Consider the following 27,362-nt stretch of genomic DNA (forward strand, 5'->3'; position numbering starts at 1 on the left):
TTCAATAATGACAGGAAGAAATCAGGACTAAAGTCCATCTGATATGGAAAACTTGTACATAACTTTAATTTCCAAATATCAAGTTGGGTGGCGTGAGGTAGCCTGAGGAAAGAAAAGCTACCTGTTCTGTGGGTTTTCTATGAAGACCAGAACACAAGTAGCAAAGGAAGGAGAGAGAGAGAGAGAGAGAGAGAGAGAGAGAGAGAGAGAGAGAGAGAGAGAAAGAAAGAAACTTATCAGTCAATGCCGTCCCCTGTGGCCCACTTCTTCCAGCCAGATGCCACCTCCTGTGGGAAGGTTCTTTGACCATCCCAAATAGTCACCAACTGGGGACCAGGCATCAAATCAATAGGAGGTCACTTAAGAGCTGTTAAGTGGAATTATAGTGCACATTCAGTTATGGTGAGCTATTATTAATGCTAATTACAACATTGATTTGACATCCACATCTGTGTATTCCTGGCTACATCGCCCACTCTTGAAATAATGTGGATACTCTTATAACTACTCAAGACCTATCATTTAACTGCCCTTTTAATAATGTTGCCTGGCTCCAAAAGTTTACAGGAATCCTCTCCCCTAGAACTCAAGTGGTTATTGCAACACTCAGCAATGTCAAGGAAAAGTAGAGTCTTCCTTCTAAGACGGCTCAAGCCCCTTAATTTTGCTGAGAATCACACAGAAAAGTTTTGAGATTTGAATTGAAGTATTTAAATCTTGGTATTGTACTTATTCATATGTCAAATTTTGTAGCATATTTACTAACATCCTACTCCATTTTACATTATTTTGAACTTCTTTCACCTGTTTCAATTTTATATATTTATGTTTAGGATGGAGTTATCAGGATTTTTCAGTAAGGACAAGACAAATATTATGAACTTTACATGTCAAATGGTTTCTATGAAAACCAAATAATCTTCTTTATAGCAGCTACAAACAACACATAAAGAAATGGAAAAAACTGTGCTTCAGTAAAACTATATGAAATGCAGCAATAGATTCTATTTACCCTGGAGGGTATAGTTCACTGACTCAGTGTAGAATATGTATTTTATTTAAGGAATTTTTAAAATTAAATGCCAGTATGTTTTAATATAGTCCATAAAATTATTTTTTTCTTTAAATTTATTTTAAATTTTTTTTAATTTAATAACCACATGAATAGAAGAAGCATTTCATTACATCTTTAACATATTCAGTAACACATTCCAGAGCAAGGATACAGCTCTTTCAAAAGTGGCTGTAAATTTTTAGGTTCACAGTTGAATCAATACAGTTATACAGTATTGAACTCATTATAAGCCCTGGAAGACATAAAAGTGAATGAGTTTTTAACCTTTTAAAAAGATCCCCATTTCATTTTAGAATATATTGTTCCTTGCAGAAAGACTCAACGTTTTTGCTACTTTAGATGTTTGCACATGTGTCTTTAATCTCTATATATCTGATTATTACTAGTCACACTCAGTTACACTCGGATCCTTAGTACATGAGTATGGATATAAAGTCATCAGGCAGATTTCGCTGGTAATGTTTATCACCTCTTTATTTAACATGAAGTAAATGTTTATGCTTTCTCCTCAAATATGTCTTTTTTTTATTTGTTGACTTTTTGTATGTGTATATCATACAGAACATGCCACACAATCTTATTCATCTATACACCCACTTCCAAAATGGCACCCTCCCATAGCTTCCCTCCCACACACTGGAGCCCATATACTCTGTCATCCCTGTTACTGTCCACTGTGTTGTCAGCAACCCCAGCCATTCCCCAGTGCTTGTCCGTCTGCTGATAGTCAGCCTACCTAGAGATCCTTCTTTGGGGAGGATCAACTATTCCTCACCTAACAGCAATCAGTTGTCAATATTCCTTTAGATAAATTGGGGTCTGCTGTTTTGTTTTTGTTTTTGTTTTTGTTTTTGTTTTTTCCCAGTTCTGTGCTGGGTTACTGTCTGGGAGTCTTTTGGGATGCCCTGGCCAAGAACTCAAAGGAAGGCATCTCCTGTCTGGCATTGTTTCTTGTTGTGTAGCCTTTAGCTATACATATGGACTCTTAAAAAATTATATTTACACCGTTAATCTTTGGTTATACTTTCCTTTTGAGTGTTTAAGACCCTACAATTGGCCCAGATAAACCAATTTATTTTTACTCTTAAGGTCCTTTGAAGATCTGTTCCTCAGGAGTTACATGGGCTTGGGAGGAGCCCCTGGATCCTTTCTTTCACCAGTTCTGTCTATGTGAAAATAAGTCAAAGGTCCTGCTCCACCATGGCTGGCTTCTCTTGGAAGCATGGAGGAAACGTAAGGATTTTTTAAAGGTTATAAGTCTTTTGCAATCCTCCATCAGAAAAAAAACAAAACAAAACAATTTTTGTTCTTTTTCCTTCTATTTTCTTTAGCATTTTAATGTCTAATTTAGATTTCTTATCAGCTAACTCTAATAACTGGATAATTTGTTTCTGCCCTTTTTCCTCTCTTTTTTCTTCTTTTCTCTTTTGTTATCAGTCATATCTTCTGATCTTTTTTGCCTATATAATCATCTTTCATTGAATGCCAGGTAGTCCATCAATAGAAATGCAGTATTTTCAGATCATGTTAATGTCTGACAGAAAGCACACCTGTATTAGCAAACTTTTTGTCACAGTGATAAATACGTAAAGGAAAATTTTAAGGACAAAGGACTTATTTTGGCCCATGGTTTCAGAGGTTTTGCTGTGTGATTGGCTAGCTGTGTTGCTGAGGGCCACTGATTAGGCTGAAACATGATGTCAGAAGGAACGTGGAGCGGAGATACTCCCTTCATGGAGACTCAGAGGCAGAGAGTGAGACAGGAGAAGCCCAGGGAGCATATACCTTTCAAAGACATTATCCCTCTGCCTCCTTCCTCCACCTTGGCCGTTATGTTTAACCAGCTCCCAATAATTTTATTAAATTATGAATCCATCAGTGAATGAGTTTATTGATAAAATCAAAACACTCATGATCTGGTCATGATTGCAACACTTGAGCCTTTGGGGGAATACTTTATATCCAAACCATAATATTCCCCTTTCCTTTATTTTTCAAATACATTCAACGCTTATCATTTCAACTCAATTGTGAATTGATTTTTGGCTAGGGCTTTTATAGAATTTTAGCAAGAGTATATGATAGTTAACTTTCAGTTTCTATGATACAAGACCAGGTTAATCTATTTAAAAAGAAGAGATGTTTATTTTAGCTCATGAGTTACTTGGTTGCTTGGCCCATTCATTTGGAGTCTATGGCAAGGCAGTGCATTTTGAAAGGGGAATGTAATGGGGTGGGGTCTTCCCACAGTGGCTACAGATGGTCACAGTATCAACATTCAGAAGCATGATGCCAGTTACCTGGCTTTCTCACACCTAGGTTCCTCCTCCTAAAGTTTCTACTACCTCCCATTAACTCCCAGAGCTGGGAACAAATTTTTTAATACATGGATATTTAGAGGACACTTACCCAAACTATAGTAGGCAACATGTGCATAGCCCCCTTTCCTCTACTTTGTTACCTACAGGCTTAGAATGGAGAGCCTGTGTGTGCTCAGCCCTGAGAAAACAGAAATTTCAGCTTTTCATTGATTCCTCACCCAGTGATCCTGCTTGCTTCCAAAACAACCTCAGACACTGGTTTCAAAGAACCAGAAAGGAAAAAGAAAATTATACTGTAAAAAGTATAAAAGAAATTATACTTCTGCATTTCATTTCACTAAAAACACTTTAATCACATTTATTTACTTATTTACTGTGTGTGTGTGTGTGTGTGTGTGTGTGCGTGTGTGTGTGTGTGTTTGTGTGATCATGCACCAGGATGCCTGTACAGACGTCAGAGGACAATTTGCAGGAGTCAGTGCTTTCTTTCTACAAGGCATTTTCTGGGATTAAGGTCAAGTCATTGTGCTTGGTATCAAGTTACTTCATCCACTGAGGGTTCTGCCTTGCCAATTTCTATATTTTAGAAAACTTCATCCTAACTTCTCAACACTTAGATACAGAACTTAGGGTCTGTTCTATTAAGAGATACCAGGTAGACATGTAAGTAAATTAACACCATCATCAAGTGAATGTGATCTTTAAAATATGGTAGAATCATGAACTGAGTTAAAAGACATATATTTAGATTATTGTTTTATGAAAAGAATTTCATGTATAATTATCTGTTAATTGAAGCCATTAAGAACTGTGAGAACCTTTAATATATCTTACAGATGGACTGTAGGAGTTACTACTAAAAATGATATATAAATATGTGATGTATCATGTGTCATTTGCTCGGAGCAACTATAATAACCCTTTCTTAGGACTGAAAATGGAGGCAACTGTGGCTGGTGGGGGGGCACAAAATGAAAGGAGTAACTATTTCAGAAACACACCCACTCTTTAAATCAAGACCCTGACCACCACTCTCTATATAAAGACAAAGGTTGTTTCATTCAGAACTATAAAAGTCATCTATTTCAGTTGTCATTTTAGCTCTTTCATGGTGAATCTTGTCAGCAGTACTAAATGTGAATGACACAGAAACTCTTAAGTGTGTCCTTTGGAGCAAACATCTCATAATATTACAGTGCTGACACCAATCATTACTGATGCTTTTCATTTTAAAAGGAAAAATTAAAATTCTAAAAACTTTTCTAGTCTACTTCAGTGACTAAATTAAGAAAATTAAAAATTAATGTCCAAGGGAAATCAAATACTTCATATAAGCTTAGGGGAATTTTTCTCTTCATTTGAATAAAGCTACCTACAAAATATTTCTATAGATACTGATGAATAGTTTTTGGAATGTTTACACATTGTATTCCAAATTAATCACTGCTATTGGTAAAAATTAGTAATTCCTCAACACGGTGGTGTCTTAGTTTGCCTGCAGTTGCTGTGATGAAAACACTGACCAAAGCCAACTTGGGAAGGAGAGGGTTTATCTTATCTTACATTTACCGGGTCACAGTTCATCACTGAGGGAAGTCAAGGCAGGAATATAGGGTAGCCACCTGGAGCGTAGATCATGGAGGTACGCTGCTTACTGGCTTGCTCTATGGCCCATGCCCAGCCTGCTTTCTTATACAACAAAGACCACCTGCCCAGGGGTGGCACCATTCACAATACGCTGGGCCCTCCCACATTACTCAAAAATCAAGAAAATTCCCCCCATGGCCACAGGTCAGTCCAATGGAGGACATTCCTCAACTGAGGTTCCCTCTACCTAGGTGTGTCAAGTTGACAACTAAAGCTATGTAGCACAGGTGATAAGTTCCTTCAGTTTCTGCAGTTCTTATGTTATTTCTTCCTGAGAAAAAATGATTCAATATCTTTTTAAAAACAAGAGAATTTAGAATATAGATTAGCATTACAGTCCTGGTACACAGGTAATCTAAATCTCTGCTTCATCTGGAAATGAGGATGACTATGGCACTTACAAGGATCGTATTAAAACTTAAATAAGACATCTCATGTAGCATATGTAACACCATCCTGGCTATGTAGTGGGACCTTGGTAAATTGTGTATTATTTTTGTTACTATTATTTCTTAAAATAGAAAGTATGCAACTATTAGATGCTTAAAATTTTCACTCAGAATTTCAAATTCTAAACTTTCCAAATCCAGCCACATCAGTCCAATGTTTTTTAAGAAGTCATTGCATTATCCATTAGGCATTCCAGTACTTTTTATAAAAGGCAATTTTGTTATGTAAAGGTTCACTAGTTTTTTAGGTATTTCTTTGTTTTGAATGATCATCAATCACAACTTTTACCTCTGACAAAGCTTAGATAGTGGCACAACAAAAAAGGAAATCCTTCTTTGGTTTTACTTCAGTTTAGCAAATGCATAGACCAGGTCACTCTGTGAGGCAGACTACATGCTAGAGATTACAGGGGAATCAAAGACAATTGTGAACTACAAGCCCTTCGGGATCAGTCTAGGGGAATGGATAAGATAAGAACACAAACAGTGCAACAATGTAAGATAGAGCAAGATTGCTTCCGGGAAGCTTGAAAGTGGAGATCATATCACGATTATACTTATCTGTGCAGAATTCATGAAAGAGAAAGGAAATATAATGATTTAATAAGAGAATTTGCAACAGCCTATAAAATTACAGAAGACAGTGAAGAAGGGAGCAAAGGCAAGATCCATGATGTTTCTTTGGGAAGTGGTGAAAAGTTTGGATCAGCTGGCAGTAGAGGACTAATAGAAATACTGGAATGTGAGTTAGACCAAGCTGACCTTCATAGATCAGACTGTTAAGAATATATTTTCACAATTAAAATCACAGATAAGATCAAAAGAGAGACAGAGATATCCTTACATACCAGAAGTTCAAGGGAAAAAAATTAAAGGCAGAGTTACAAGGGAAATTATGAGAGAGTGAGGTTCTTTGTGAGCCCCTAGGTACTTGTGGAGGCTGAGATTCAAAACCCCTTTGGAGATGCTCACAGGAGTACCTCCCTCAGGAAGAGGAAAGCTCTATTAAGGACTCCCTCACTGACCTGACACTGTTTTTGCTATCTTGCCTTCATAGATTAGAAAAACTCTATGAGTTCTTAGGCATAGGATATTTCTAAGATCTACGTGATTCATAGAGTATTTTGGGGAGAGAAAGTCAAGAAATCATTTTTCAGACACTGAAAGTCCTAGCCTGACTAAGAGTAGATGGAATAACTTGAAAATTAGCATAAATTGAAACAAAACCCTTGAACTTCCTAAGGGTACCACTGCCAGAGATGCACATCCAAAACATTCTACCAGGTGCTCTACAAAGCCTGGATTTGGGACTACTGGAGGGTGAGGATGTTCCACATGTTTACAATAATAATAAATATTTTTAGACCAATTCTATGAGTGTGAACCAGTACATGCAGGAATCAGGAAAGTTAGAAATATGGATCCGAAATAAAAACATATTGTCTAAAATAAGCGATGAAAGGAAGGACAGGAAACATAGTTAAAAATGGAAGAATATGAGAAAAAGAGGAAGTCAAACCTCTACAAGTGTTAGTCAGCTTTGCATTGCTGTGGCAGACACCCAAAAAGGTATCAGCTGAAGGAGGAAAGAACTATTTTGTCTCACAGTTTCAGACCTTGGTCAGGCCATGGATTTATTGCAGAGAGCTGAACGTCACAGAAGGGAGCATGTGGAAGAGCAAACTTGCTCACCTCATGGTGGGCAACAAATCAGAAAGAGATACAAACAGGAATGCGACAGGGACAGGAAATTCCTAAAACACATTTTCAGTGACATTTCCAAAAACGACACTTTCATTAGCCCTGCCTTTTAAATTTCTAGGACCTACCAAAATAGCACCATAAACTGGGAACCAAACTGAAACTCATAAGCCTGTAGGGAACAGTTTATCTTCTAATTATAACAGAGTGGAAAATATTGCCATTGAAGTCAATGATTAGAATAAATATTTAATTAATCCCTGCTGAAGAAATAATTAGTGACCTGGAAGTTAGGGACTTAAAGACCTGAACCAAGTGTGTCATGTATTCAAATGGAAAATAAAATTGGAAATTGAATCCTGGAAAAAAGAGTAAGCTGTCACTGAATGTTCATTTTGAACTCCTGTCATAACAAGGGAATATTCCCCTCTTCTACAGACAGATCAAATGTTTCCAGAAAACAGAAAATTTTCCAGTCCTCCTAAATAGTAAGTGCTAGAATCAAAATTTAAAGACAGGTTTTACAACTGTAGCTACTCTTTTTAAAAGTATTTTATTTATTATATTTTTAATTTTATATGTATGAGTGTACTGCCTGCGTGTATATAAGTGCACCCATGTAATGAAATGCCTGTGGAGGTCATAAGGGAGAGGCAGATCTCAGGGAACTGGAGTTACAGACAATTGTTTAGTAGCCATGTGGGTGTTGGAAACCAAACCCGGGTTCTTTGCAACGGCAGCCAGTGCTCTTAACCACTGAACCATCTCTCCAGCCCCAGTTCTGTGGCTGCATTTTAAACAGCCTAGAGTAAAGAATTCTTAGTAACTAGGACACTTAACTTGCTGCTTAAAATGTACATTTCGAGCTTGGTCTCATACTTCTGATTTTGATTTTGAAGAGAACCAGTAAGAAGACAGGAAATGAAAGGAAGTGGCCCTTTGGAAAAATCAGCATTTCAATAAAATCATAACACCAGGCCTGCTTTGAAAAAGAGAACTTAAGAAGGAATTGGATGGGATTAATAATTGAAGAGATAATATGGGAGTTAAAATACAGAGATAAAGGAGAGATGAAATGCAAGTGAAGGTCAGGCTGAGATAGGGAATGGTCAGGTGAGCAAAGCTGTTGTAGCCAACTCCTTCATAACTAAGAAAAGAAAGAAAAAGCATCCAGCAGAAAAACCTGGATTTGTCATTCTTGAAAAGAGTAGTAAAAGAACATGTGAGGCAAAGAAAAAGACTTTCACAGTGCCCTTAACTATGGAAGGATAATCAAGAAACTGGAAAATGTCTTTCGACTCAATGTGTTCTAGACAGAAATGTGATGTACTACGTAGTTATGAATAGTCTACATCAGCATGTAAAAATATTGCAAGGTATTTGTCCTGGGCATTTCTCAGTAACAATGCCAGGAAGGATGCTAATTTGTGCCAATTGTAAGAGCTGGTATGATATGAGCACCTGTTTGCTAAGAACTGGGCTGAGCACAATTCATTCCACATGAGCCTGCTAAGCAGCTGTCAGATGGTAATTCCGTTAATGTAATGCCAACTCAGCCTGCTTTAGTGCTAACCCCAATGAGAAAGTCTGGTTTTCCTAGCTTTGATTAGATGTCCCATCCAGTGCCTTTTATAATTGCTTGTATTGCAGACAGAAATCATGTCTAAATGTTTTATTCTTTAAGGTTCAAGTGAATTCTGTGGCACTTCTCTTTGAAGGAAAGCACACGAGACCTGAACCACCCATATCCCTCCAAGACTCAGGCACAAGCTGCCAAAATAATAGGTGAAGGCTGATTGGATGCAGTCAGACCTCATTCATAGGGCTGGCCACTACTGCTTCAGGTCCTGGTGAAGAGCAATTTCAGTCCTCTGCTCTTCTGAGTCTCAGATTCAAGGACAAACCTGAGGGCCAAATTTGTGACGTTTTAGGTTAAACTCCATTCACTTAATTTCTCTCCAAAACTGTCTTTATACTATCCCAACTGAGCCACACATTTTTCAGCCGAGAAGCTAAAGTTCTCAGATGACTTTATTATCTCATGCTGTTGCTGTTTGATGTTAACAGTTCCTAGGAGTGACTTGATGGCTGAATGTTCTGTGTGTATGTGCATGCATGTGTGTCTGTGTGTAGGGGGTGATGATTAAATGTTAATTTTCATACCATCACACCATTGCTGTTGTCACTGAGACTAGAGCTATTCAAGGACAAGATCTCGGATGCCATATAGGCATTAGGGCTGGCAAGACAGCTTAGAGGATAAAGTCGCTCACTGTAGACTAGAGTTTGATCCCTGGATCCTACACGGTAGAATGAGAGCCAGCTGCTGCAAGTTGTCCCTTGACCTAGACATGTGCCACAGGGAGGCAAAGAGGAATGAAGATGGAAGAGGGGGATAGACTGTCTACATGCAGCATGATTTTTCATATACTGTAATATAAACAAAGTGTTTCTGAAGAGTTGATGATGCTTTGCAGTGTTCTGCCCCCCCCAAAAAAATTCAAATAACTCTTTTAAAAATGTGACAAATGTGACTTTAGAAAAGTTGTGCTTTTTTATGCTAGTATTCATTGATTTGTATACTTAAAAGGATTTGTTAGCATGTTTCTTAATGAGAAATTGATCATCACAAAAACAAAACAATTATATTTTAACCTTTACTTTTATATATTTTAATCTTTGTTTTTATGTTCTCTTTCTTTCTCTCTCTTCTGTCTTCTCTCTCTCTCTCTGTCTCTTTTTTTCTCATACACTTTTCAAGAAAGGGTCTCCTGTAGCCCTGGTTGGCCTAGAACTCACTATGTAGACCAGGCTGACCGCAAACTCACAAAGAAGCACTTGTCTCTACGTCCTAAGTGCTGGGATTAAATACATGTTCCATCACGCCTGGTCACTTTAACCTTTCTACTTTTTCTACTTGAATATTTCTTTGATATGTTCCTTCTTTATTATTTGATTATCATCTTTAAATTTTTGGAGGGAATGTCTTTTATTCAGGGTCTCCCTGCAGCACCAGTTGGCCTGGAACTCACTATATAAATCAGGCTGGCATCTATCTCACAGAGATCAGCCAGCCTCTACCTCTCAAGTGCTGGGATTAAAGGTGTGTGCTAACATGCCCAGTCCTATTCTCCCCCGACCCAATTTTTTTTTTTAAGCCAATTCATTGCAGGATTAGCAGTGTAAAACTAAAGGTTAACCTTATAGTTAAAGGAATGTGATGAACCTTGTTACCTCTCCCCTTTCTTACCCATCCATCCTTACTTGTCACAGGCTGCTTTCTTCTCTTGCAGGGTAAGGTATGCAGAACATGGAGATTAGCAGTCATTTCTCTGAGCATCACACTAAATTCTGCATCTTTAAATTCCTTCTACTGCTGGAAGTCTTGCTAAGAGGATTTTTGTTTTAGTTTATTTTTTCCTGGCTTGTTTTAGTTTGATTTGCTTGTTTTGCTGTTATTATTTCTTTTAGAAATAAAGCTAGTCTTTTAATCATATTATGTTAAACATCTAAACTTTACAGATTTTTTGTAAACTAAGATTTTAAGTTTGTCCTTGTGACAAATATTTTTGTTGTTGAGTTTCGGTGTGAGAGTTTAGTCTCATTGTGTAACCCAGGCTTATCTGGAATTCAGTATGCAACCCAGGCTAGCCTTTAGCTCACAATCTTTCTTCATCAGCATCCTACATGCTAGGATTTTTGACATGTCCTTGTTTATATTTTCTTTTGGGGTGTGGAGTGCTGTTTGAGAATCAAAACCAGGTCCTTGCACACTCTAAGCAAGCACTCTACCAATGAGATGTCCCACAGCCCTCTCTTTGATGCTAATTAAGGCAAAAAGTTCTAAAATTGATGATAAGAACAGATATTATGAAGTATTAGTAGTTTTTCATTTCTGAGTATACCATCTTAAATAATTTCCCATGCTTGCTATGTAAACGTAATTTTTTTATTATTTTCTAAATTTAAAATATGTTTTCCCCACTGCATTAGAATTTACATTTTCTAATAGAAAGCAACAAGTCCATCAAGTCTAACAGAAGTAAACAATGATTTTGCATTGGTTTTTGCATTCTGGATGTTAACCCGCAATACTGTAAAATACACATAATTTACTATTTTTAAGTATTCTAAAGTATTACAAGGCTATTTTTAGGTTGACTGAACAATTTCAAATATAGTTGCTTGGTAAAGATATGAAGAGAAATAGTAATGAAGATTATGATGTTTCTTCTGTTCTTTTGACCATTACAGATTAAAGAGCACCTTGCTATGGGGCAGCGAATGCTGGCAGGTAATGGGACGTCACAGGTCCCCAAGACACTGTTGGATTTAACATCCCTGCATCCGATGGTGTCCAGGTAAGGTAGACGAAGCCAAAAAAGACAAGACCAGTATAGATGTGATCATTATTTGGCCCCAGAGAGCAGTGCATCAATTTTTGCGGCAGCTGGGTAGGGTGGAGGGAGGCAATGCTCATGCCTGCATATGTAGTGAGTGAGGCTCTGACAGTGACCTCAGTTCCCTTAGAAATACTGAACCTCTGTGTCCTCGTCATAAAATGCTCATATTACACCTCCAGGAGAAACTGAACAAGAATGCCTGTGCAGTGCTTTGATCCTGCAGATAAAAAGCATTGTAGCAAATTCAAGGTGGAATCCTGGATAGTTTATTTTCACATTTAATATCACATCTTGCCATAGGAGACTATTAAAAGTACATTAGGCATAATGAAAACACATTAACTATAGCACACAAAGAAGACATAGTCTAAAGTTTGTTGGGGGACTTTTTATTAGAAGTGGGGAATGAATATATAGCTTGTGGAATTATTTCCTGGAAGTATAAGGCATCACGTTAGAAGGGAAAATAAGAAATTCAGTAACTTCTTGACATTTTTTTTTCCTTGCCATGGTAGACTTTTAGAGCAACATCATTTACCTCCATAATAAAGTTTAAGTACTTACCCAATTTTAGTACCACCTATGCCATGAAAGCAAAGCCAGAGCATATTTAATCCAAGTCCAGCTTGCAAATTATTTCTTTTTCTCCTATAGAATAACATGCATGCCTGCTAAAGATGCTAATCCCTGCCTCTTCAGAATAATACTCTTCTGTGGTTTCTATAAAACTTCATTAAAATAATGGTTTGCCCAAACTTCCCAGATCCAGTATTCTTTTCTCTGACCTTACTTGTCACTTGGGAATTTAGTTTGCATTTCACTTCAAAAATGGAGTGTGTGTTTTTTGTTGTTGTCTTTTTGCTTGTTTGTTTGTTTGGTTGGTTGGTTGGTTTTGGTTTTAATTGAACATTGAGTAAAAAGAAAAATAATTTTTTGACCCATGGAGTTTTCTGTAGTGATGCTAATGACCTGATCTGTAGCCAGATGTGAAGTTATGTTGTACATAGGTCATCATCTGTGCTGCCTTCCATAGAGCATCACCAATGTCTGTCTTTTAATGGCAATTGTAAATGTACATTGTAAAGAGTGTTAGATGAAAATTTAATCATTTGAGCATTTTGAAGGTAATATTTTTCTTAAAATAGCTTACTTATCTACTAATTAACATGAAGCAAATTTTTATGCTTCTTCCTCAAATATAACTCATTTTTTATTTATTGATTTTTTTGTGTGTATTTCATATAGAACATCCCAAGCATTTATAAAGTCACATGCATTTTTCATATCTGAAACATTTCTATTAACATTGACATAAAAAGATAGTATTTAATGTCCTTAACACAAAATGCAAGATATAATATTTTTAAAAAGAAAAAAACCTGAGGCGGGGCGTGATGGTGCATGCCTTTAATCCCAGCACCAGGGAGGCAGAGGTAGGTGGATCTCTGTGAGTTCAAGGCCAGCCTGGTCTCTGGTCTCCATTAGCAAATGCATGCCAGCTGTGGCTACAGGGAGACCTTGTCTCAAAAACACCAAAAAAAAAAAAAGAAAAAAAGAAAGAACCTGAGATATATGTTCATGGATAAATTGCTAGGCTGCAGCAACAAAAGTCTCAAATTTTCCAAAAACACTAGGCTTGAAGTTTTTTGTGTGTGCTAAAGATCAAGAAATGATAAGACTGACAGGTTGTATTGGAAACACACTATGAACAACTCATTATGTTCAGTGAATATAAGCTAGCCAATTGTGTGGTAGTGGGCATTAGCTGATTTGACTTGAAAAGCAGTACAACTGGATTCCTTGTCTTTTGGTGGAGTCTGAAATGGGGGCTTCCATTACTGGCCTTTTCTTTGCATTCCTTTACAAAACGCTAGTACATCAGCACTCTCAGCTGCATTCTCCTATGTCATTGGTGATGTCTTTTCAGTTGTCTGCAATGCCTGCGCTCTGCATCTGGAATTCCTTCTTCATACTTCTTCCTATCGCCATCCTCATTCATTGGAAGTCATTTCGAATGCTAGATTAGCAAGTGCCCAACTCCATTCAAGACATAATTTTGTTTTCTCTAATGTCTCAGAGAAAGTTGTACTTCTGTTGTTTGACATTCTACAGTTTAAGGATTTGCATATATTTTTGCCTTATTTGTCTCCTTGTAAACTCGTGTTGGTGGCTGTACTCCCTATTCCCTGCACTCTACAGAAACTTCAACTTGATGTGTCTGAGCACCCTGGACACTTCTGATGGTGTGGCACCTCACATTTAACATAGTAGAAACTAATTTCATCTTGAAATCCAAGTGATTATGTATTCCCTAATCTCCATTATAGAATTAGCAGTCCCTTGACAAGACTTATAACATCATCTTGATTTTCTTTCTCCTTCCATGTGGGGTCTGCCTCATGCTGCCCCTTCTTGTCTTCCCATTATATTTTTATAAAGTTCTAATCATATCAGCCTACTTATTTCTGGGTCTCTTTCCTTTGCAAGTCCCTGACATGGTCATCTCTTTCTATATCCATCTTATGCCTTGTTCTCCTATTAGTTGTGGTAGAACAGCTTTCATTATGTTTCATTATGTCACTCTGGGCTTCAGAGTGACAAGTAACATCTTACTTTGGTGTCTAGTACACCATGCTGTATCTCCATCACTTGCTTCGCCAGCATTGGCACAGATGACTCTTGCTCGTCACAGACCATCACTTGAGCTGCTTCCGACTTCCCAGATGCACTGCCTGTTCTTAGCTTGTCTCTGTTTCCTCTGTTTCCAGACTGCCTTGGTCTGTCTCAACTGTACAAATTAATCTAAGTCTTGGAGCTTCGGAACTCCACAATACCTTCTCTCTTGCATCCCTTTATACCGTCTTAGCACTCAATGGAAAGTTCTTCTTTGAAAAAGTAAACATTATCCAGATTTGCTCTTAGATCCTAGCAAAGCCCCAGCCTACCACCCAAAATACACCAAAAGAGTAAGTCAAATAATTGTCTTTGGGTTTTTGACTAAAAAATTGAGAAAAACCTATTTGGGTACCCAAATTGGGAAATGATAGCCAAAGTTCAAAGGAACATTGATTTAAATTACGCACAAAGGTTGCATTCTTTGGAATGTAGGTTGGACATTTTATTTGAACTGGTAACATTGATATTAAGAAGAGTTATCTGACATGTGATGAAGGAGACAGCATAACCATAGCCTGCATATCTTGGATGAAAACTTATCTATGGAAAAGTTCACTAATTTGAGTCTCTAAATTACATAAGGACATTTTATTCTTACATCTTTACCTTTACTTGTTAAAAAATTATAGTTCATTATCTGAAAAATACTAGAAATATTTTCAATAAAAATCTCTGTAGAACTATTAGTTTGCATTAAATATATAAAATTCAGTTATCTGAAAAATCCTAGAAATATTTTCAATAAAAAGCTCTATAGAACTATTAGTTTGCCATTAAATATATAAAATACATAAATTATGCTGTTTGCCTGCTCCATGTCAACTATGGGAAACATTTCTTTTAATATTAATAAGGTTTTCTTATTTCACTTTAAAAGATTTTTACTTAAAATATGTGGCTTGAAAACTTCGTAAACCATAATATTGCTTTCAGTTTAAATAATCAATAAAAATATGAAGTCAGATTTCCACAGATTATCGATCTTAATGAGAAATATTGTTCTCACAATAGCTACCCAAATTTTAGGTTCTCAAAATAAATGCAATTTTTACTATTTATGAGCAACGATTTACTTTGATAGCTAAGGTAAAAGCAAGCGAAATGCAGAACTCAGATATCTATCATTAATTAAAAGTACATAGCTTTTCCTTAAGATAACTAGGACTTTAAAAGCTTTATACTTTAATTTTCAGAAGTATAAATGATAATGTCCATTCATTTCTTTTTATCACTCTACTACATCAATACCAAATTGTATAAGAGTTGGTACAGCTGGGGCTAGAGAGATGGCTCAGCAGTTAAGAACACTGGCTGCACTTGCAGAAGACCTAGATTCAAGTCCCAGTACCAACATGGTAGCTAACAACCACCTGTAACTCTAGTTCCAGGGAATCCCACACCCTTTTCTGGCCTCAGTGAGCAGTGTATGCACATCATGCACTTACATACATGTAGGCCAACATTCATAAAATAAAAGTAAATAAACTATAACAGAAAAAATTTAAATGTGTACATTTTTTAAGCAACACAGTTAACTGCATAACACGACTATTTTCCTTCATCACTGTCTCTCTTTGGCAGCTGTTGAATATCAAGGTCCATCGTCAAAGCATATATAATAACTATTCTTCATTATAATGTCCCAAATTAAAAATGCAATAAGAGAGAATCATCAAAATACAACAAGGTAACTATTTTATGCAATTGGCAAAACCACAAACAAGACCTCACCAACTCTAGAAGAGGAGAATTTAAAGCAGCACATGCCAGGTGTACATATGCAGTAAACAGAAAATCATATTCTTTTTATGTGAAAGTATACCTCTTGGGATATAACTATTAAACCTGGCTTAGTCTGCTTGAGATGGTACAACTATAATGCATACCACCACTTTATTTCTTTCTATGAAAGAGCTGCGTTATATAACTGCTGCATAATGCTAAGCTGGTCTTCCTTTTAAAAACCGTTTTAATTTATGAGGTATTAAAACTGAAAAAATTATGGGTGTACGTTTTGGAAAGTTAATGGACAGTTATCCTTTTATTTCTGGAACTGGTAGATCTTTTTTAGAAGCCTGTCCTCCTCATTTATATTGTTTTCCAAGCCTCTGAACTTCATCAGATCTTCTACAATTCACTATATTCATAATATATCTCTCTTATTTTCAAACTGATATATGGTCCATCGAGGTCTGGCTCAAAGACAATTTTTTCTCAAAAATCTTCTCACCAAATCCTAGGAAGGATTAGGATTTTTACTACTAATCTGGCCCTTGTGAAACCTTGTAAATATCTTTACTTTAGCAATCATAAATAACATTGCAATTAGTGTTTCTAGGACTGCCCTCCGCAGTAAATTTTAATCTTGTTGTGAGATGATTGTGTCCCTAGAGCTTTGCCTGACACTTGAAACATAGTAGACACTCAAATATTTGTTGAAATAATTAGCAAATGAATCAAAGTAATATTAATGTTTGGGAAATTTACATGATTTCACACACATATAAATTAAAATGACTCAATCCAATTCAAAGAGACAGAAGGAGAGAGATGGAAAATTTTTATCTATTGGAAAAATTCACAGAATCTCATTCTATCTATGAGTTTTTACCGCCACAGCAGGAAGTGCAAGACTTAGCAAAATTTAGACAAATGTGTAAGCACAAATTTAGTCTTGTCCAGTAACCATTTTGGTTTCTTCAGGCACTTTTCTTAATTTTTTTCTGCCTTGTTTCTCAAAAGAAAAATAAAAAGATAAGTGTACAGTCGATTTTTATTGTTTTTAGAAGTTGTATAAAACCAGACCAAGCACTGAACAGATACTGAATCATCGTTCCTCACATTCTGGGTTTTTTTGAGAAGCTGGCCACAACATTTTCATTAACTGATGGAATGTAACTTGATTGCTGTGTCTTCCTGCTAAAAGACACATAATTTAATTCATAGTATTGATAGATGGATATTACTTTATCTAACACATGCATTTTCTCTGTAGAGCACACCATAAGCACTTTATTCTTCAGATTTTCTAGATAGCCAATTATCACTATGCTTTGGCCATTTTAAACAGTGAAATACTCGCACCCTAATTTGTGTGTGGGTGTGGGTGTGTGTGTGTAAATGTGGCATCACATACCATGCACACAGGGTGCTTATTCATAGAATGAGGACTGAAACAGAGTGAACAGAGCATGCCCATGTTAGACCCCAGCTGAAGAGTATGCATTGGACAACCAAAACTGTCCATGTTCCCAAGCATCCATGTGATCAACCACGATAACACTGAGTTTGATTTGTGAGTTACAAATGAATTTTAGAAAGTTACTGAATTTACATACAAGCATACATACTGACTGTGTCTATCTTTAGGATTGTTGTGACGCTCAAGACTAACACAGTTAAATATATGATCTACCACATAGTGGGTATACTGTAATGCTTTTTTTGTTAGTATTTTAATTCATAATATAAACTTCAATGATGGGCTTTGCTTTCAAACTATTTACAGTGCCACTGAGGAAAAAATACATAAATACACACACATGCACACACACACATATCTATATCTATCTATATCTATCTCTCATGATAGATAGATAGATAGATAGATAGATAGATAGATAGATAGATAGATAGATAGATATGAATGTGGCTAGATTGTAGTCATGGGAAGAGAGAGTTAAATACAGTATGTTCCAGTTCTAGGAATGCTGAAAATATACAGGTTGGAACTGCAGCTGTCAATAAAGAATTCATAAGAGTTTTAGGACTTGAGAAAGAATTTCAAGAAGGAAGCAATATACAGAAACACTCAATAAATAATCAAGCTGAATGATCAAAAGCACAGCAGTGCTATGAACATAGAAAATTCAGATGATGGTTTGTGAGAAAAGGGATGTGTGTTGGACAGCACAGATCCCAAAGACATGAAGTCAAACACCAAAAAGAGTTTATGTTAGCAGCTTTTAGGACAAAAGCCAGGGTTCCCAAAGTCTCGGCTGCCTATCCCCCATATGCCAATTAAAGAGACAAATAACAATGATAATCAGAGAAAGGAGATGTATTCAATGTTGCTACATTAGGAAGAGGAACAAATAAAAAAGTATCTTTTCATCCTCAAGTCTCTTTTAGAGGGTCCTAATATGAAGTTTAACTTTAAATAGAAGCCCAAGAGATATGAATAATGAAGAAGTCCTGGTCGAGATGTTGTCTGGCCCATCAATGGCCTGCCATTATCTTGGCTCCAGTCTGCACTGCAGAGTGATCTGTGAGTTGTCGGAACTGTATGAAATCTCTTTCTGTGAGACAAGTTCCTCTTCTGGATAGCACCAGGGTTTTAGCCCTTCCCTTTCCCCAGCATGAGATACCTAGGGAAATTTTGTTTTTTTTTGTTATTTCAATAGTCTTATTGCCAAAGGGAGGACACAAGTTTCTATTTAGAATGTCTCCTGCCTTCATGGCAATTATAATTGGACTTGATTCTCTATAAGCACGGTACTTAGACATTAATGTTATTTTTAGAAAGATGATCTTCTGAAATAAGAAGCATGGCTCAGGGAGGAAAGGAATAGTGTTGGGAGGTTGGACGAGCCCCTGGGGAGGTGACAGAGACACAGAGGAAGAAAAGAAGAAAGTATGACTATGAGACAGAAAGAGGAGAGAGAAATTTTTTAATGCAATGAGGGATGCACCCTTAAGGCAGCTTGCATTTGGAGCATGAAGAAAGGAAAGGAAAGAAAGCACATGTTCTGAGAGCCACATAGACTCATTATCTGGCAGACCCTAGGCTCATTTGATTACAAGGACCAGTCTCTCCTCAGATCTTCAGGCCCTCAATATGCCTTAGTGTCATTTGGTATTTTCCAAATAATTTTTCTCCCCCCCTCCACTCTAAGAAACAATTTGCATCAATATATAGTAAAACATTAGGTTTTGAAAGTAATGTAGACCTTAGTATGTATATTTCAGGCTGTATTTTCTATTCTATCATGTTAAGAAAAATTAATCATGACTTTAAAACAGTTCTTTTTCTAGTGTTGGGAATCACTGTGCTGAGAAATTTACTTTCTTTTTTTCTTTTTTTAAAATTTTATTTATTATTTTTACTTTATGTGTATGAGTGTATTACCTGCATGTATGTGAGTGCATCCATGTCCTGCAATACCTGAGGAGGTCAGAAGAGGGCACTGGATCCCCTGGAACTGGAGTTATGGATAGTTGTTAGCCACCATGTGGGTGCTGGGAATCAAACCTGAGTCCTCTGCAAGAATAGTCATTGCTCTTAACCACTGAGTCATCTCTTTAGCCCAGAAATTTACTTTCTTAATATCAACATTGAATAGGAACCTCCTACCTCCATTTTTCAATCTCTTTTTAAAATGCAGATCATATTAAAGGAAACAGAATAGATCAAGGGGTTAAAGTGAAAGCATATACAGTGGTTTAAAGTAGAATCAAGCATCTTCTATTGTTACCAGGCCCTGGAGGTCTGACTACCTATCACCTGTCCTGAAACAAACCAAAAGACAGATATTGGTGGAAGAGATAGTATTGTTCATGCCCAGGCTTAGATAAATGGAGTAAAGACTATTTACCTCTCAGAAAGTCATTCCCAATTTTAAAAAGGGGTAATAGTCTAAGGGTTTTTTATGAGGCAGTGGGTAGAAGATTCCACACTGTGGAGAAGTTGATTCCTTTATTTGGAGAAGTTCCTGGTCCACACGTAAGTTGACAGGTTAGTAGGGCAGAGATTTCCTCCACCTTTTTCTTTGAAATTTCACCTTCAGGCCTATCTTCCTGTTCTTGTTAGCATACTTATTTGGCAAGTGAAAGAGATAGGTAAAAGAAGGAGGAAGAACGTATCACTGAATGTCCACTTTGACATTAACAGCATCATATGGAAAGGAGAGGCTGTGACAGAGGACAAGGAAGAAGGAAGGAAGTGAACCCTGGGATTGGCAGGGCTTCTTGAAATTTTTATTTTAACAGTACTTCAAAGCACAGTATAGGAAAAGGATATTCCTTTGTGGTAATCCATGACTTCTTTTTTATAAATTCATTTTAATTTTCTCTCTATGATTTTTTAGTCTCTTCCATTACACAGTCATTGAGTGAGCTGTCTAGCAAGCATACATGTTACCCCATGGGTCATTCCCAGGATAACCATCATAGCTTATTTCACCTGATGAGGACCCATGACATATTATTCCTTCTATAATTTGTGCATCACTTTTATCTCTTGCATGTGAAAGTTGATAACTGTGGAGGCAAATGTTAACATGGTAATATAATACTATCACATGAGAAGCTTCAACTGTAGAGCTCTAATTTGCTTGACTACATAAGATCTGACAAGTGCTTTTCTGGTTTGAAATAACTATATATATATCATTCAGGACCCAGCCTGATGCCATAAGGTCCTGCACTCCAAAACCATCATTCACCACAATTGTTAATAATTTTCTCAAATATGAGTAGGGAGATGAGGAAGACGGTAGGATATGATTAAAAGTACTTGCTCGGTGGACACAATCTGGGTCTTCATGATGTGGCTCTGGTACCTTTTAACTTTGTAAGTTTAAATGAGTAATTTAACTGCTATGGGCATCAATTTTCTTTTCCATAATTTGAGACAATAATGACTGCTCCATAGAGTTGGACTGAGAGATCATTGAGTTAATCAAATAGTTTATTGAGTACACTGCCTGCAAGAGGGCGACAGGCTGGGCAATAATTGAAGTGTCACCTGTGATGAAAGGCAATGGCCTAGGAGCAGGGGCTAGTCTCCATTGAGGAGAACTACTTTTATATTAAAGGTGAGGGTCTTTGTGTGCCGTTTCCTGGCGTGTAATTCATGCCTAGTGAAAGAGAACAATCAAGATTGGCTTGTGTACAATTTGGGGAGGTTAGCATGGGCTGCTTTGTATGTAATTTTCAGTTGTGTAGTCTCTGACATATAAATCAGAGTTTTATAAATCAGGTAAGTCCTGGTTGATAAAAGTTCAATCACAGTCAAAGGGCATGGTCAGGATGTCCTAGTCTACTGTTTTGTGGTGTCAGACCCCCTAATGGTTTGAGATCCCAAAGCAATCCTATGAAAATTCCCCAGTGGGAACTTGATCTATTTTCTGCTCTCTTCTTATTAGTGGCTCTCCCTACATGTAGTTGTCATCCAAAAAAGTAGGAATCTGGAGACTCTAGTCTCTAGCCTCAGGTGGCCTGTCAATGCTGATATGTATTTGGATCTCTTCTAGCAAAACGGAAGGCTAACTTCTCTCAATGTATCAGCTAAGGAAATATGAGACCGCTCCCTAAGCCTCTCCCACCGCCATACACTTTTATTTATAAAAGAAGAGCAAGGAATGTGTCCTGAAAGAAATAAGAAGCATTTCATCTTTCAGGTTGACACTGCAGAGCCATCTTAGGGTTGGAGAACAAGGGGATGAGGAGTATAATCTAAATCAATCACCAGGATCCACACATCAGTGCTGGAGGGGCATAACCCAGATGAAGATGACTGCCAGCCACTCCAAGTCAGAAATGGCTGCTGTTTTCTTTGCCTAACGGCCTGTTTCTCTGTCCTGCAGAAAATCTTGCATAAGGATTATCTCTTTCTAAATAGCGAGATGTACCCTTGAAAATACGAAATTTAATCTTGATGCCACCTAGGGTCTGTTTTCAGGTGCTTTCCTTTGCCAGGTAAAGAACTACAAAATGTGAAGCTTGTAGTCACAGCACACAGCCAAGATTTATCCGAAGCATCAGTAGCACCCCATACAGCAGAGACACAGACTTCCAGCAAGGGGGAGGAGGTCCAGATCTGTGGAGCGCCTAAGCTTTTATATTTACATAGTGTAGGAGGTGGGACAGGACTGGACTCCCCTTTCCTCCTTTGAATTGGACAAAGGAAGACACATGCTGTGGGTTCATCCATATGAAAGCAGGAACGTGACTGGGCAGAACAAGGGCAGAAAATTTGAATCTCACGGGAACACCCAAGGGGGTGGAGGAAGCCAACCAAAAGGACCAACTTTGGACAGGAACAGGAAAGCAGGCCACCTTGAATGAAAGTGAAAGTAATTGGAAAACAGCTGAATCTAGTCTGGCCTCTTCCCCAGTCTGGGACCTTCTTCCATGACTATCAGCCTAATTTAGATCTATCTTCTATTCTCCTTCAATATTAAATATCTTATTTAAATGGGTAAAATATCAAGCAAAATATTACACTTCAAAATCAACCCGGTTGAATTCTACTATTACTGGGGAAGGTGGGGTTCTTTTGGGGGCTCTTAGCCTTACTAGTGAAAGAATTTAGGAGACTTAGAAGCTTCAGGATCATTTTATTTGCATTTGAGGGGAAAATAAAAAGGGCAGGAAAACTGTATGGAAGCTTTAGCAGCCGCCAGGAGGAGAGGTATAGAACGTAAAAAAGATAGACATCACTTTTGAGTTAGGGTCCAAAGAAGCCATCACTTTCGGTAATGCAGGTCAGCAAGCAGCCACGTGGTGGTGGAAGAGAAGGGGGCTTCAGAGAAAGAATAAGAAAACCCACAATGTCAGGGAAAGCAGGTTTGGGCTTCTGGCCAATATCAGAAAGAAAAAGAGGGAGAAGGAAATGAAAAAAAAAAAATCTACTTTTTGAGTGAGTACTCCAACAGTGCTGGTTTAGCAGTGCTGCACGGAGGCTATGGGTGAGGGAACTCTGGGAAGGATAAGTACATTATCTCATTAGTCCTTAGGTGAATTCTCTTCTAGAGGTGTGGTCTCCTGGCCCAGGGACTGAGAGACCTGGCTGAATGAACTCGTAAGGGAGGAGACCACAGAGTGTATTAATCTCCAGAGCAAATCAGAAAGTCCTGTCTCCACCAACCGCCAGAAGCTGACTACCTAATTTTGAGCTAGAGGAAGTTGCTTTCTCTTAATGGATCTCCATAAAGCACTGAAAGCTCTATGTTTTTCTATGTTAATGTGAATGTTTAAGTGGTCAATTCTCAAGTTTCCTTTCTGGTGTTACCTGGGAAATAAGCCCGAGGAGGGGTCCAAAGGAGACCGTGGGCGAGGGTCCTAAATTGACTAGATTCACCAGATGGACAAATACTGGGGAACGGCTGAGGGTGCCGACAACACAGATTTTTTTTTTTTTTTTTTAGTTACTTTTTGGTCACTTACATGATTTGAAATCACTGAGCAGGAAAGTGTAATCAAGAGTAGAGTAACTAGATACAATACGAAGCAAAAAGACCTAGCAGAGCCTGTATGTGCTACAGCAGCTACTGCAGGATCAGCTAAAACCAGGAAACAACTGAGCATCAGGGATCAGAACAGGGAGAAAAGCGGTCAGGTTCCAGGGGGCACCAGCTATGCCTGTGGCATCTCAACCCACAGCCATGGAAGTCTAGATGCCCAGCACCAGCATCACTTCTGAAAACGTGTCCTTCAATCTTAACGCATGGCCATCATGTGATTCTGATAAACATTCAAGTACATTTTCAGCTAGTTTCTGCTGAGAACCTTGGGCCTGGTTTTGTTGTTTTGTTTTGTTTGTTTTGTTTTGTTTTGTTTTGTTTTGTTGTTTTCCTTCAATCTAGTCTAGATTTCACGTATTGATACAGGGGAAAACAATGTCCCCTTTCAAGGATTTTAGTCTCATTCATGAACATTTTTTTAAGAATGGACTTAATCGGAAGGTTTACAACAAGCAAACTGGAATCTCAGCAGCTGCCTGGAGAAGGAGAAGGAGAAGGAGAAGGAAAAAGCCTTAAGTCCATCCTGGTTTACAGCCAGCATGGAGGTCAGACGTGTGGTAGACTACCAGGCACATGGGATATGGAGGGGAAGAGTAAAGAAATCTGAAACAATCGAGCCCAAAGTGTTAAGGAAAGCATAGTTAGAAAAGCAAGAAAAGCCAGGTGGTGGTGCATGCTTTTAATCACAGCACTCTGGAGGCAGAGGTAGGGGGATCGCTGTGAGATCGAGGCCAGCCTGGTCTACATATAGAGTTCCAGGACAGCTGCAGCTACAGGGAGACCTTGGCTCAAAAAGACAAGAGAGATAGAGAGAGAGAGACGGAGACAGAGACAGAGAGACAGAGAGGGAGAAATAAAGGAGAGGTTATGCTTTTCTGACAAACAAGCAGACTTAGGGAAAGCTACTTGTCTGGGACCTGAACTGTAAACTCTGCACTAGGGAGCTGGGATTCTGGGCAGGAAAGTTCACCATCTCATTAATTCACTATGTATTCTGCCTATATCTTTGGCATGACTTCACATGAACCTACCTTCATAGGGGTGATACTGTGACCAGCAAAACTAAAAAATTGGGTCTTCATCCAGGCCACAGATTTTATTCTCTTGACCAGTTTTCTCTTTAGGGACTTTTTTGCTACTGCGACAATGTGAGAGATATGATGTGATATTTGCCTTTTCAAATCTGGCTTATTTTTCTTAACATGATGATTTTTATTTCCATTCACTTTCCTGGATAGTATGTGATTTCATTCTTTTTTTATAAAATTATTTTTTCTCCTTTCCTTCCTTCCTTCTCTTTCTTTCTTTCTTTCCTTCTTTTTGTGTATGTGTTGTATGACATGTATATGTGAGGAAAATTTGTGGGATTTAGCTATCAATGCAAATACACAATTCTCACTTCAAAGGGGATAAGAAAGAATTTATTCTGGAACCAAATATGAGTGATGATAGGCCAAGGAACACAGATTTAGGTCACTGCAAATTATATGGTCCAACAAGGAACAGTTTCATGAAGTTTTTATAGTAACTGAACAAAGTCATAAATCAAGACGCTTTTCAAATACGCTGGTGGAAGCACTAAGTAGGCAGTTACAGCAAAAGACAGAAATGTTAGTCGTAGGCCTTAGTTGCTGTCGGAGTGCACTCAGCCTTTGGGTTGGTGGAAGGTAGGGTTCTATTAATACATCCCAAAAGGTTTTTATCTGTTAGTCACAGGATGTTCGGTCAGATACAAAGGTGGGCAAGGAGTGGCTAGTTAGTGGGCTAAAGATAGCTCAAGATGGTAATTAGTCTCTAGAACTACAACATTCAGAACTCTCCACAATCAAACCACTGAAGTTCTCATTAGTTGATCAGCCTTGCAGAAGGCTCGCTTTGAAGATGCAGGTTTTGGGGACTCCCCCATACCAGAAAAGTTCATTCACAATTCTCTTCTTTTACCATGTGTATCCCAGGGATCAAACTCAAGTTATTAGATGTCTTTACCCAGTGAGCCATCTTAGTGGCCCAATTTCATTCCTTTCTATCGCTAAGCAATAATTTGTGTTGAATTTCAGAAGTACAATAAAGCTTGTGGTAGGTAATTTTACTCCTTCAGAATCTCTGATTATTTTCCTGAAAGTCAAGGAAATAATAAGATTTATATGATTTTCTATTGAGACTCCACTTTCCATCAAAGTTCTTTTCTTTTAAAAAATATTATTAGACCAGGTGTGGTAGTTCAAGCTTTAATCCCAGCATTCAGGAGGCTGAGGCATACAGACCTCTGTGAGATCAAGGCCAGCCTGGTCTACCTAGTGAGTTCCAGGCTCAGGCTAGCTGGAGCTACAGGGAGACCCCCGTCCTAAAAAACCAAAAACCAAACCAAAAAAAAAATATTACTGAAGATTATATTTATTTTGTAGAGCTGCCATAGCAATACTCGGGCTGTTATACATCTCGGGTTCAGAAGCTCAAGTTGTCCACAGATCAGATTTGGTTTCTCTGGCTTGTAAGTGGTAACCATCATTCAGCATTATTTCATGTTTTTACTTTTCATTTTCTCTCTACATATGCATCGTTGTATACTGTTCTTATCCTTTTTAAAAAGACACCCATCAGAGTGGACTGGGCCCTTCCCTAATCACCTTCATTTTTTTAAACTTGTTTTTAAACAAATTTCTATGTAAACGCATATATGAGTACTAAGCATTAAAGCTTCAGCACATAGATCAGGAGAAAAGGTAGAATTTAGTCCATAACGGAGAATCATGAAGACCTATGAGAATTGCCTTATACTGAGAGCTGTGTGCCAGGAAGCTACTCCCAGGACACATCATATGGCTGGTGCCTGTGGTCTCTCATGAGTAAGCCTGTGATACGTGTCTACTTCTCTCCCAAGGCTGGCCTCAGGTGTCAGCCCTGTCCAAATTTCAAGGACTTCACGTTGTCCTTATTAGGTTTTAGAGAAGGAGAGGAGAGATTTGAGAAAGAGGTGCTAAGTCAAATCTTCCTCCAGGCAAGAGATTGATTAATACTGGCCGCAGCAGTATCTCAGTGACACTGCAGCAAAGTTTCAGCCCCGTGAGAGAAAGCAAGATGTCGTCTTTGTAAAGCTTTTGAGGGAAGAGAAGACTAGCCCCAGGGGAAGTAAGTCTTGTTAGTGTGACTTGTACTACATGATAGAGGTAGAAGAATGGGACCCTCTATGGCATACTATGAGGCAGAGGCCATTCTTTCTGAGGTAGGGAATGAGGCCTTGTTACTGTGTGGCCTTATTATGTGACAGTATTCAAGCTGTTTTGACCCCTGGGTGATAGACATACTGTATGTGTTCTTGCCCTCGAGTTGCAACTCTATTTAGGGCTTGGTTACTTCCAGGGTCTTCTAAAATTTTCAGCTTTTGTGTTTATATGAAAGAAAGAGAAGAGAAGGAAATAAAGGGACTAGAGGCTAGAAGCAACAAACAAATTTATCTTGGGTTGCATCCTGTTAAATTGAGGCATCACTAAATTAAGAGATCTCTTAGTTCAGGGTGGAAAGTCAAGAGGTGGTCTTTGGGTTGGAAGCTGGTATCTAAATTCACTTCACTTTCTATAAAACTGTTTGGAGTTGGGATTTGTTGATTTCTGGAAAAGATGAACTGTCTAAGATTAGAAGAAGAAGAAGAATTAAGGACAGAATGAGTCCTAACTGAGAAAGGAATAGCCATAAGACTCATGGTGTTGATTGTATCAGCTTCCTGAGGATATTTTTGATATTTTGTTGAATTTTTCTTGATTTGTTTAAAAGAGTGACCTAGATAATTTATAAAATAGATAAAAAGATGTTGTGGAGAAAGCCATCATAGAGGGAAGACAGCTTTT

At 37.9% G+C, this 27,362-nt stretch overlaps 1 protein-coding gene across 1 annotated transcript in view; it reads left to right on the forward strand.

The window, feature by feature from the left end:
• Adgrb3 (adhesion G protein-coupled receptor B3) overlaps positions 1-27,362 on the forward strand; it is a gene marked incomplete in the record, with an annotated part of 857,756 nt that overhangs the window by 367,012 nt on the left and 463,382 nt on the right. The window contains 2 exon segments of the mRNA XM_008856279.3: positions 11,448-11,530; positions 11,533-11,554. Coding sequence (XP_008854501.1) covers positions 11,448-11,530; positions 11,533-11,554 — 105 coding nt within the window.

The sequence above is a fragment of the Nannospalax galili genome, unplaced genomic scaffold (assembly GCF_000622305.1).
Source record: "Nannospalax galili isolate Female #2095 unplaced genomic scaffold, S.galili_v1.0 scaffold206, whole genome shotgun sequence".
In the NCBI taxonomy this organism is placed as follows: domain Eukaryota; kingdom Metazoa; phylum Chordata; class Mammalia; order Rodentia; family Spalacidae; genus Nannospalax; species Nannospalax galili.